The sequence below is a fragment of the Vanellus vanellus genome, assembly GCF_965231255.1.
Source record: "Vanellus vanellus genome assembly, chromosome: 10".
Taxonomy (NCBI): domain Eukaryota; kingdom Metazoa; phylum Chordata; class Aves; order Charadriiformes; family Charadriidae; genus Vanellus; species Vanellus vanellus.
Genome location: NC_138915.1, coordinates 12,481,016 through 12,493,596, shown reverse-complemented (window position 1 = coordinate 12,493,596; position 12,581 = coordinate 12,481,016). Strand labels below are relative to the sequence as shown.

The 12,581-nt window shown below is 53.3% G+C and overlaps 1 protein-coding gene across 1 annotated transcript; it reads left to right on the top strand.

The window, feature by feature from the left end:
• The first annotated feature begins 3,834 nt into the window (after positions 1–3,834).
• On the top strand, positions 3,835–12,209 carry CNGA2 (cyclic nucleotide gated channel subunit alpha 2). The gene is made up of 6 exons (XM_082488245.1): positions 3,835–3,982; positions 4,205–4,315; positions 4,820–4,990; positions 7,347–7,454; positions 7,887–7,993; positions 8,687–12,209. Exons 1-6 carry the CDS (start codon positions 3,870–3,872, stop codon positions 10,108–10,110), a joined length of 2,034 nt encoding a protein of 677 aa, XP_082344371.1. The 5' UTR covers positions 3,835–3,869; the 3' UTR covers positions 10,111–12,209.
• The last annotated feature ends 372 nt before the right edge of the window (positions 12,210–12,581 follow it).

Genomic DNA, 12,581 nt, shown 5'->3' with positions numbered 1-12,581 from the left:
AGATGCGCTTTAGATAAAAACAAGCCCAGTTCAACAGCTTTGCTGTTTCTTTCCTTCTGCGGAGTTTAGTAACACTTGGATCTGAGGTGACTTTGAGACACTTTTGCTGGTTCATCCAGCACATCTGCTGGAGTTGTGCTTGCAGGCTCTGGGGGCAGGTTTTGGCATGGCTTAACGAGACCTTTCTGTAGCTGGATCTGCAGCTACACGTCCCAGTAGCTTATTTACAGACACGGATGCTTGGGTGTTTTCTGCCGGCAACCACATCAAGCATCTGTGACTGTAAATCTGGCAGCTGGACATTGACTAATAAATAATTGTCCCACAAGTAATTGCAGGTCTGAACCTGTGCCTGATAGCTGAGTTGAGAAGAGCACTGAGATTTATTGCAGATGAGAGCCAGGATGGCGTGGTGGGCTTGGTGTGCTGTGCCATGGCAGGCTGTGTGGCAGGGTTGGGAGCACTGGTGCAGGGGTGGTTCCTGTGGCTCAGGGATGTGGTCAGGGTTACCAGGGGACCTTACACAACGGGTCTGTATAAGGGGGCTGCTGCTGTGTGGCTTGTGCCAGGAAAGCAGGTAAATCAGTTTGGCTGGTTTCTCTTCTCAGAGAGGTGCAAATGTGTTTTGGAGGAAGCTTGTGGCCTCGTTTTTTAAAGCTGTATTTTAGGGCGAGAAGGGCTGACCCTTTGGGGGACACACCACCTTCAAAGTGCGGATTGAAGATGTTTGGAGGAGAGGTGATCGAACTGTATGTGTTCTCAAAGGCTAATTATTGGCAGGTTGTAGGGAAGACAATATGAATTTTACATAAAGCATAAATCCTGGTGTAAATCTGGAAACACTGACACATAAATGCATGTTTTAATAAACTTTGTGTGTTCTGGATGTGTTTCTTCTACCAACCGTGGAGTCTGATCCTGGTATCCCAGTGGATGGAAACAGGTAAGGTTTATTCCCTTGGCAGCAGGACCCTGACCTCGTGCTGGATGTCTCAGCCATGCATGCTTATTTAATCGGACGCTGGATTTCTGGCATCTCTAGAGTTACAGGCTGTTTGGCCCGCTGGTGTAAAACACACATGCCAGCTGCCCCAGCTGGGGGGGGTCTGGAGGAGGAGAGTTTGTGGTTAATGCTGTCCCTGCTGGGCTGCAGTGCTTTTATTTATTTCCTTTTTCTCTTCCCTGCCTCCTCCTCCTGGCTCTTCTTTGTCCCAGGACAGCACATGTGGCAGGGCTGTATGTCTCCTGGGGTCACCGCCACAACAATGTGCACAGAAAATAAAGTGTCTTGTGCAATAGGGTGTGAGGGAGCAGCTCCCGGAGTTCCCGTGTTGCTTTTGAAGGCAGCTGCAGGCAGGGAGCAAAAGGAGAAGCGGAAGAGGGACGCGTGCTGCTGCCGGTGCTCCTGGTCCGTGAGCTGTCCCCAGTGTTGGGGTCTGTGTTGTGGGGACAAGAGCAAGGTGACGTGTCCCTCGCTGATGCGTGCTCACCCAGGCAGCACCCAGCGCCGCCAGCAGTCCCATCGAGGGCTGCAAAAATTCCATTTTTTCCTTTGGGCTTCCTGCTGTCCAGGTTTTCACTGAGTTCAGCACCAGTGGAATTTAAGGCTTCGAGGGTAAAACAAGGGAAACCTTTGATAGCGAAGGGACTCCTGGTGCTGGTGCAGGACTCCATGCGCATGGCAGGGACTCAGCCGCTGCAAGTGGCTGGATGCTGGAGGAAAGGAGTAAAAATTAACTTCTTCCTTATTGCCTTGGAGATGTAATTTTTTTTGCTAACTGGTTGTTAGAATGGCTTTGTGAACAAAATACGAGGGCAGAAATTGGTGAAAGATGCATTTCGTGATCATCTTCAAACTCTGCATCTCTCTTTGCTGGGACTCCAGAGCACCACATTTGGTCTTCTGCTCCCTTAGGTAAAGACCTAACTGGATGGGAGGGTGTTAAAATGTGGCTACTTCTGCAAATTTTCTGTCCTGGCAGTAGCTGTGGCACAGCCTGTGAAGCAGGGAAATACTCACCAGTTTTGTTTTTCTCCAGGGCAGAGGGCTAGGAAGGGAGCAGAGCAGGCAGCCTGGAAGGCGATACTAGTGCACCCCCCTGTGCGGCAGGACCCAAGTTGGGGATCTGCTGGCTGTCCCCGTCCCCCAGTGGGCAGTGACCCTTCCCCAGGGTTTGCTGCAGACTCAGGAGCTGCTGGAGCCATAGCTGCTCAGGACGGCTGCTATCTCCAGCCGGGCTCTACCCTGGGACATGTCTGGGGTCCCTCCAGCCATAGAGGAGGTGACAGAAGGAGAAGGGGATGCGTGGGTAGGGAAATGGAGCACGTCTGAGCTGCGCGTTTCCCTCCTCCTCTTTCATCCCCCAGACACAAAGCTGGCTGCTATTAACTCCTCTGAAGTGCGCCTTGCTGCTCAGGGCGTCGAGGATGCTCAGGGGATGGGCGTGCTGTAGTGATGAGGCACACGCACACGCGCGTGTGCATCCTCCCCGTGCGCCACAGAGACACCTCCGCCACTGCCGGAGTGCTGCCCGGCCGCCTCGCCTGCTTCTCCGCTTGGGCAGGGGAGAAGGGCAGGAGCGCAGGCAGCTCTGCTTGCGCTGGCTTTGCTTTGCAGCTCAACGCGTGTTTTAAAAGCCTGAGTGCACCGGGGAGGAGGCTCCCGGGGGAGGGATGCTCCCCAGCCACCCCTGCTAGCCCGCACCAGGCAGCAGCCCAGTGTTGAAGGCTTCGGGGGACGCCAGGCTCGTAAGTGGACAGTGGTGACTTCTGGGCAGTGGCTCTGTTGCCCCGGGGAGGTGGCGCGCCTGGGCCCGCGTGACTGTCCCTGTGCGTGCGGTGTGGGTGTAGTCTTTGTGCGTGTTGGTAGAGGTGTACAAGGCATTGCCTTACCCCAAGCACAGCCTTGGCCGTGGGCTGCACTGTGTGAGAGCACGAGCGTGTTGTCTCCAGAAACCTGCCTCATCTGTGCATTGTGGGTATGGAGGGTGTACCGTGTGCCAGGGGGAGCAGATGGGGTGGCCAGGGGAGGAATCCGTGGTCCAGGCAGGGCTGGGCAATGCCTGTGTGTCTTTGCGTCCATGCGTGTGCAAGTCTCTGTTTCCGTGAGGTGCTTTTGCATGGTGTGGTCTGTCCGAGGGTGCAGCAGAACAGCGAGGGCTGCATGAGATGCTGGGGCTGGGCAAGCCCCATGGGCATCTCTTGCTTTTTAGATAAACAAACCCCAGAGAAATCAAACACTTATCAGCTCCACAGCAGCCTCCGCACATTAATGTAGGGTCTTCTCTGCTGCTCTCTAAAGCCAGATGGTATTTTTAAATAGCAAACCTTAATTTCCAACACAGAGGAGATCTTTGCTGTGACGAGAAGCGGGGCTCGCTGGGCAAACACTTCCTGGGGAAGGAGGGTGGATGCTTGGGTGCAAACACCTTTGTACATGCAAAGTCTACCCCGTGCTGCTGCATGACAGCGTCTCCCCACCATGGCTGGCCTTGTGCTTACATCCCTCACGAGTTTATTTTCTTGTCCTTGGGTTGGAAGTGGTGCCAAGAGCCATGGGCTAATTGTTATGGCACAGCTCGCTGGAGATGCTGTTGCCCTGGCAATGGCTGAGGATCCTGAATGACGAGGACAGCATCTTTCATGGGTCACAGGCAGATATGGGATCTCTTGGGGAGGGCAAAATGCTCTGCAGGACTCTTACTGCAGCATCAGTGATGGCTGGTGCTGGAAAACTTTCTTCTCATGCTGTTCTGTATCTGTGTGTTCAAACCATGTGATGCGTCCTGCATGGCTCTTCTTGTGGCTGTGTTCTGCTCTTTGCAGGTCTCTGGGGCAGGGTGCGTGCCCGTGGTCTCCTCACATGGAGGATGATGGCCAAGAGTAATGGTCTGCACAGCTCACCGGCCAACCACCACCCCTGCCCACCCGCCCGAGCCCGAGTGGAGGGTGACACGGAAGGGACAGGGCTCAGCACCAGGAGGTCAGGCTGGTCCCTGGTTTGGTTAAGGGAGGCAGCAGTGGGGCAGGGGAGGGGAGGGAAGGGACAGCTCGGTCTGTCTGCCGAGATCTGGTGTGGGCAGGGCTGCGATGCCAAACCTCAGCTGCCCACTTCATCCAGTTCATCTGGCTGTAGGCAGTTGCCACGATGGCCCAGTGTGCCTGTGACCCTCCCCCCCCCCCCCCAACCTTTTCCCCACTGCAGGACCTGCTCAACCCAGGATGACACCTCCTCAGAGCTGCAGAGAGGGGCTCCCCCGGATCGGGACGAGGATCTGCCTGCCTCTACTTTCCAAGGCAGGGGAGCCTTGGCCAGGTACCTGTGTGGGCCTCCAGCCCGGGGTGAGCCCGAGCCTTTTGTGCCTGGCTTTGACACTGGGGACGTGCGTGGGGTCGGGATCCCCTCCTGCTGTGTGGCATTCAGGGGTTGCAGGGACCAGCGCCTGTGAATGCTGCTGCCCGTGGAGAGTGCTATGGGAGGGGACGGCTCCATCACCTCTGGGGCCTCGGGAGGGCTCAAGGGCTCCTTTCCCTCTATGGCAGTCTCACTCAGCCCCCGTCACCCACACATTCCTCATGTTCCTGTGGGAATGGCAGCGGGATTGGGGAAGGAGTCGTGGGACTCTGCCAGGGTGGGCTCTCATGCTTGTATATTCCTGGTCCCACACATCACTACAAGGGGGGGGAAAGGAAATGTTTGGGCTTGAGAGGGAGCGGTGAGAGTTTTCTTCTCAGCTGTATCCCCCCTGCTGGCTCTCAAGCTTTTTCTTTCTCCTTGCTCCACAGACACCTCCTGACTCTGCCTCTCTTCCCTGTCCAGGATAGTCCGGCTGGTGCTGGTGCTGAGGGATTGGGCCAGCAAGAGCTTGCATGAGGAGCAGCAACAGCCAGACCCCTTCCTCGAGCGCTTCCAGGGCCCGGAGCTCCAGACGGTGGCTGCAGGCGCTGGCAACGATCTAGAAGACGAGGAGATCGAGCAGGAAAACAAAAAGTAGGGTCCCTTCCCTGTGGCCCAGCTGTCCTCGGCTGGAGATCAGCCGTGCACGGTGCTTGGGGGCTCCCAGCAGTGATGGCTGATGGAGGTGGATGGGGATGGGAAAGGGGGAGGCAGGACACAGTGGTGGAAAGAGTCCTCCCTGCCCTCTCCAGCCCCTGCCCTGGCAGCCAGCATGGCTTTGCTGGGCTGTTGCGCGGGCACACAGGACCTGGTAGTCTGTCCCTGTGGAAAAGACCTGGCCTGTCCCTCACCCATGGGGTCTTCTCTCCCCTGGGTCATGCCCTGGTAGGAAACACACATTGCGTGGCTGGTGGCAGCTGGCAGACCTCCCCGTTTTCAGAGCAGTCCAACACTAGGGTTGGCATTTGGAGCCAGCCCTGGTTCTGTAAAGAGATGCACCTTCAGCTGGGGACAAGCCAAAGGGTGCAGGATCTCCCCCCAGGAGACCACAGCCAGCACAAATGCATGGGATTTGCCAGTCTCATTCATCATCTGTAGGATGAAGGGAGATGAAGGGAGTGCGTTTGCTGCCTGTGCCCCCCCCCCTCCCCAGGAGCAGACACTGTGACAGCAGCTTTCTGAAAAGGCTCTTTCAAATTCAGCCCTTTCATCTCCTCGGCTCACACTCCCGGTGAAAAGCAGTAACCTGGCTTTTCTTCTGCTGGCTAATTAAAGGGCAAAGCTCATGGACTGCTCTGGACCCTATCGTTATACATGGTAATTAAACCACCAAAAAATGATTGCTTTCTGTAGGAGAAGAATATCTGAGCCTTGTATCTCCGTCTTTACTGGTCATGGAAAAAAAAACGTTCTGCCCTGTGAGGTTAAGGGGAGCTTGTTAATTATCAGAGGGAGCTGAAGCGTGCTGTGAAAGGGCTGCTCAGCGCCAGTGGGCTCCTGGGGAGATGGTGGTAACTTTTGCTGTTTTCTAGGTCCTCAGCTCCACAGGTGAGGAGAGCCCCAAGTCTGGTAACTCCGAACGTGAGCTGCCGTTCACGGCCGTGGGAGCCTCCACTTGGATGCAAAGCCTTCGGGGAGAGGCAGATGATTATTCCCTCTTCCCGGGTTAACCCGGAGCCCTGGTTTTCCAGCCCTGGCCTTGCTGTCAGTGACTCTGGCCACCGGCTGTGGGCAGCACTGGTGATTTAAAGCTGAAATTAGCAATGTAATTAACACCATTATTGAGGTTATTAGTGCTTGTGGGTGTTAGAGCAGCACTGACTGGCTGCAGGTGAGTCAGTGCTTCCCACAAAGAGTCCCTTTCTCAAAAAAACCTTTATGTTGCACTTTCTGAGCAAAAGATAAGCGCCTTTAATGGGGAGGCTGGACCACCTGCTTCTCTGTGGCTGTACCCAGAGTGGTACAGCGTACCAGAACGTGGAGGACCACCGCTGGCTTTGCGCCGAGTGCCGGTCTCCACGCTCTGGGCACCGCGGGTGCCGCTGCCTGTGCCGCTGGGGAGGGAGACTTCAAGGCAGAGGTTTTGCTTTTGAAGCTGTCAGAAGCGGTGGGGTGGGCATGGGGAATCTCTTGGCAAGCGGGTTGTTTTTTTCCAATCACTGGAGGGAGTTTTGTACGTTCAAAAGCTGGAAGGGAGGGAAGGAGGGAGGGGGAGAGGGAGTTTTGCCCTACCAGGCTGCAGCAGCTAAGCCTATCAGCCCAGCCGCAGAGTTCCTCTTCCCCGGCTTCTCCAGTGAGATCTGGCAACCAGAGCACACACATCTTATCTCAGAGTCCCAAGACGAGCAGGATCAAACACTTGGGAGCGGTTCAAAGGCTGGACCCCGGACTGGGCAGGCTGCAGGCAGGCAGCTGTGAGCAGTGTGGCGATGGCAGCCTTGCACTGCCAGCTGCCCACCCCGGGTTGCTGCTCTGGGGCTTGGGCATCCCGTCCTGGTGCTCCCACTGATCTGCAGCACACTTTCCTTCCTGGTCTAATTAATCTTCTCTTAAGATCTGTCTGGCATCAATCCGTGCTTCATCTGGGAAAGGCAATGTCATGTAACGAGAAGTTTTTCTGATCACCCTCTTCCATACATCTGTTTCTGGCTCTGCCACTGGGGTGCTGTGTGCATGTAGGCCACCTGCTTTGCCCTACCGTCCTACAGTTTCCTCTTCTGGTACATTACTGAGCCCAGTTTTGGAGATAAAGGAGCTTAAACAGTGCTGGACGTTTTTGCTCAGCACTGCTGGGATTGGTTTTAGCTTACAGGTTGGCACTCAGGCTGCAGCTTGAGCCAGTCTAGTGCAAGGGATGAAGGATGTGGCTCGGATGGTTCCTTCCAACCCTATTTTCTATGTTTAGCCCATTATTCATACACTGCCAGCTCTGGCTTCTCTTTGCTTCCAGGAAGAAATGGCAGATCTTTGTGGTGGACCCTGCAGGGGACTGGTATTACCGCTGGCTGGCTGTCATTGCAGTTCCTGTCCTCTATAACTGGTGCTTGCTTGTAGCCAGGTGAGCTGGGAGGTTGTAGGGCCCATCTCTAATCCTGTTCACATGGTTGTCATAGCCCATCCAGGATCGGACTGCTGACACTGGTGGGGCTGGGGCTGGTGGGAACCTAAAGGAAAGGGACACCCGCTATCACTGTGACTTCTGCAGCGCCAAGGCAGAGCATCCATCCTCTGGTGCTGGTTGGAAAGCACCATGACTTTAGCGTAAAGCTGCAAGGTGCATTTGGGAGGTTGTTTCAAGATGCTGCTTTACCTAGATCAAGGGAGGGCAGATTTTCCAGAGAAGGGAGTTTTAATTTCTTGGGGAAGAAGGGCAAGTGACCAAGCTCTGTTGCAGACTTAGGAGCCTCAGAATCAGCCTATATTCAGCTGTAATAGTTGCAGGTGATATGGAGGGTTTTTTTGGTCTCACCACCCTATGACCTTCCTCCAGGGCTTGCTTCAGTGACCTGCAAAAGACCTATGTTGTCCTCTGGCTGGTGTTAGACTACGTCTCAGACTGTATCTACACTGGGGACATAGTGATCCGCCTGCGCACAGGTAAGCAGAAGCAGCATCCTGGCTTGTGAGGGCTTTGCTTTAATCCCCTAAAAGTGGAGATGAGCTGCAAGGGAGAGGCCTAATCTACAGCTCCATTAGAAGGAGGGTTTTGTCTACCTTGGCACTCACTAGTACGAAGCAGTCTCCAGAGAAAGAATCTAATTAAAAGATCTGAGAAATGGAGTAAGTTTCAGAATGAAAGATTAATCATCCCAGCTTTCAACTTCACCTTTGAATAATTGTACAAAATTACCTGCATTACTATTAGTATTCGGGCATAGTTGAAGGTCTGTATCTCTGATTTTGCATCAATTCAGCTAATGAATTATCTACATGGAAAAATGGTAGAATTTAATGTTCTCAGAATGTGGCAGGTGGCTGTACATTTTCTGTCAGAACTGCAATAATTCATGATCTGGAGGATGGAAACCTTTGTGTTCCCATTTCTTCGTGGCAACAGAGTAAATCCCTAAGTGATATCTTTAGGTGGCTTTTGCCAGATGAAGGGCTTGAGTGATAACAAAGGCTTGTAAACTGAGTAGATCAGGTGGAACCCGTAATATTGGGATGACCCTGTGTGTATATGCACACATGTGCATGGCATACCATAAAATGTTTCTCAGAAGTGCTTACGAAGCCTGCAGAAGAGTTCAACATAAGCCAAGTTAATTCTGTCATTTGCTTCTCTGTTAGGTTTCTTGGAACAGGGCCTCCTGGTTAAGGACCTGAAGAAGTTACGGGATAACTACATCCACACCTTACAGTTCAAGCTGGATGTTCTCTCCGTCCTGCCCACAGATCTGGCATACTTTGCTGTGGGATTGCATTGCCCTGAATTGCGTTTCAACAGACTGCTGCACTTCTCCCGCATGTTTGAGTTCTTTGATAGGACTGAGACCAGAACCAGCCACCCCAACATCTTCCGCATTAGCAACTTGGTTCTGTACATCCTAGTCATCATCCACTGGAATGCATGCATTTATTATGCCATCTCCAAGGCCATAGGCTTTGGAGAAGACACTTGGGTCTATCCCAACATCACAGACCCTGAATATGGGTATCTAACCCGGGAGTACGTCTACTGTCTCTACTGGTCTACGTTGACTTTGACTACCATCGGAGAGACCCCACCCCCTGTGCGTGATGAAGAGTACCTCTTTGTGATCTTTGATTTCCTCATCGGTGTCCTCATCTTTGCCACCATTGTGGGGAACGTGGGATCCATGATATCCAACATGAATGCCACCAGAGCAGAGTTCCAGGCAAAAATTGATGCCATTAAACACTACATGCAGTTCCGCAAGGTGAGCAAGGACATGGAAACCAAAGTCATCAAGTGGTTTGACTACTTGTGGACCAACAAGAAGGCAGTAGATGAACGGGAAGTCCTCAAGAATCTCCCTGATAAGTTAAGGGCGGAGATTGCCATCAACGTTCACCTGGAGACACTGAAGAAGGTGAGGATTTTCCAGGACTGTGAGGCAGGTCTACTGGTGGAGCTGGTGCTGAAGCTTCGCCCTCAGGTGTTCAGCCCAGGGGATTACATTTGCAGGAAAGGAGACATTGGGAAAGAGATGTACATCATTAAGGAGGGGAAGTTGGCCGTGGTGGCAGATGATGGAACGACACAGTATGCGTTGCTCACTGCAGGAGGCTGCTTTGGTGAGATCAGCATCCTCAACATTAAAGGGAGCAAAATGGGCAACAGGCGCACAGCCAACATCCGTAGCTTGGGCTACTCTGATCTCTTCTGCCTGTCAAAGGAAGATCTTATGGAAGCAGTCACAGAGTATCCTGATGCCAAAAAGGTCTTGGAGGAGCGTGGCCGGGAGATCCTGATCAAGGAAGGGCTGCTGGATGAGTCAGCTGCAGAGGCAAGCACAGAAGAGAAGAGTGTGGAGGAGAAGCTGGACAGGCTGGCCTTGAACCTGGACACACTGCACACCCGCTTTGGGCGGCTCCTGACAGAGTACAATGATGCCCAAATGAAGCTCAAGCAGCGCATCACTGTTCTGGAGTCCAAGATGAGGCAGCAGGATCTGGAGGACTTCTTCTCTGACAGCTCAGACAGTCTGCTTGAGGATGAGGAGAAAGCTTTTTCTGGTGGGACGCAATGAGGGGGTTGCAAAGATCAGCTAGATGATTTCTGGCTTTGTGCTGAGATGGTGTTTGCTATTTCACAAGGCAGATCCTGTGGCTGCCTTCCCAGGGACTTCTCTCAGGTCCCTAGCATTGCTGCTGCCACTGCCTTGATGGCAGCTCTCAAGACGGCTCCAAATCAAGTGATTGTCCTAGCTCCTCCTCCAGCCTGTCCCTTTTCTCATTGGCTTGGTCTGAAACCTTTGACTTAGATCACTAAAAAGAGGACATTAGCTAATGTCACTGCCAGCATTTCCTTTCAGCTTCTGCAAAAGATCTGTGCCTATCACACCCCTGTCCTCCTATTTGCCTTAATAGAAGGTGGGACATGAACCTTGCACGGAGGGGTACCTGGACACACTGACCTCCTGTGTATGTTGAGGAGATGCAGGGTCATGGTGGACACAGCCTGCCATGTGCCACCTACCCATCCACATAGGGACCAAGGAACAGGAGGGCTTTGGAAGATGCCGCATTCCTTGTAGATAACAAAACCACCCCAACGAGAGAGACCAAAACACAAGCCAGATATTTACAAATGCATTTTTTGTTCAGCCTTTGTAACTCACTTCAGGTAAATAGTCTCCACTGAGTGCCTGCGGACACCCAATCTGCACCGAGAGACTCCTTACCTGCAAGATACCAAAACTCAACTAAGACAGCCCAATCTGTGCCTCTTACATTTGCAGTTGGAGAGGCTTGTCTGGGTCACTGTCACTACCTAGGTCATCTCCACTACCCGCACTAAGGCTGGACACCTAGCTGGAAGGGCAGGCAGCTGCCAACTTCCTGCCTGCCTCTCTTTTCCCTTCTGCTTTATTTGGTGCTGTCGAAAAGCACCTGGCACGGGTGGCTCGGTACCCCCAGCACTGCACCTTCCTGAGGGATGGCATTCCCAAGCCCTCCCGCTGCGGAGGCAGTGTGATTTCCATTTGGACTATGGATGTCGAAGATGGCAAGTGCAATGCGGAGGTAAAGACCGCAGCTCGCTGGCCTGACAACGCCTGTTGTGCTATGCGCAGAAGGAAGACTGTAACTGTCTCTATCTAATGACAGCCAGATGTGCCAGGAAGGGTTTAACTGAAATGACACATTTTTAAGGAACAAAGCAGTGGTGGGACCCAACTGTGCCTGTATTTGCTTTGCTGTGGGTAGCTCAGAGAGAGCGCAGAACACATTTATTTTCTTAGGCAGGAGGTTTTCCTGTACTCAGTGGGAGTTTTTGAGCTTTGCAGGCCAGTTGCCTTCTGGAGGAGAAATGAATGGCAGAGCCACGGGGACACGTGTGCGAGGGTGAAAACGTGGCACCATCGCATGCGCTGGCAAAGCTCTGCCACGCTGTGCTGCAGCCCTGCAGGCTCCGTGGTGTGAGTGGCTTGTTGGTGAGGGGCGCAGTGCGGGAAGGGCCACCAAAACCCTGCAAGCAACAGCAACCTCAGCACAAGCAGTAATGCCACCCACGCTTAATGGTACTGTGCAGGTGCTGGGACTGGGGGATGCACCCTCATTTCTTGCTTATGTGACATGGCTTGCCCTGACCTGTGTGTGGGCATCTGGGACCTCCTGCTCTGCCCACTGAGTCAGTGGGGTGGGCTGAGGCTGGTTTCCAAGGAGGACAATGTTTGGTGGGGAAGGGAATTTTGGAGGAATTGATGTTTTGGGTCAAATTCAGCCAATAGTTTGGCTAAAATAATGGGATGACACATGGGGAGGTATCAACCCAGAAAGATTTGTGGTGGAAAAATGAGGGTATTTGCTTGGTCCTTTTTTTCCTCTCCAATGTAAGACTGCCCCTCTTAATTTCATATGAGAATTTTCCATTTAAAAATAAGGGCTTTGGTTTTGGGGATTGGTGGGGGCAGGAAGGTTAAATTACCAAAATTAGAATTTCGGGTAATAAAAAAGTTTTTTTTTGTCATCTCTAAATTAAATTGTAGGGTTTCTGGGTTTGGGTTTGGTTTGGGTTTCTGGTGTTTGGTTTTGTTTTGGTTTTTTTTTTTTTTTGTTATTTATTTTTATTACTAAGATGGTTGTGGTTGAAGATGAGGTAGTTTCTGCTCTGCTTTTTCCTACACCACCAAGATCCCCGGCTCCCAGCTTTCCCCTTCCCTGTGATTTACCGCTCCTGAACTTGCGGCTCGTTCCCTGCCTGCGGCAGGCGGGGAGGGGGCGAGCGGGCCGAGCACACCCCCCCCCCCCTTCCCCTCCCCTCTCTGCAGGGGGGGTCGGAGGCGGACGAGCCCCCCCCATCTCCTCCCTTCGCCGCCGCTGTGGCCCCGCGGAATGCGGCGCGGGAGCCAGGAGAGGGTGCTGTGAACCGCGGAACCGCCGCGGCACCGCCGCGGCACCCGCAGGGGGGGCTGCGTGTGGATGCGGCCCCGGCAGCCGCCCCTGCGTGCGGTGGGTTTCGCAGCCACTCGTGTTTTCGGCAGGTGAGGGCGGCCAACCG

Excerpts from the sequence above, each read along its gene's own strand:
- CNGA2 (XM_082488245.1), top strand. The coding sequence starts at position 3,870 with ATGATGGCCAAGAGTAATGGTCTGCACAGCTCACCGGCCAACCACCAC. Across the intron at positions 3,983-4,204 it reads ACAGGGCTCAGCACCAGGAG|GACCTGCTCAACCCAGGATG; the intron begins GTCAGGCTGGTC and ends TCCCCACTGCAG. Across the intron at positions 4,316-4,819 it reads GGCAGGGGAGCCTTGGCCAG|GATAGTCCGGCTGGTGCTGG; the intron begins GTACCTGTGTGG and ends TTCCCTGTCCAG.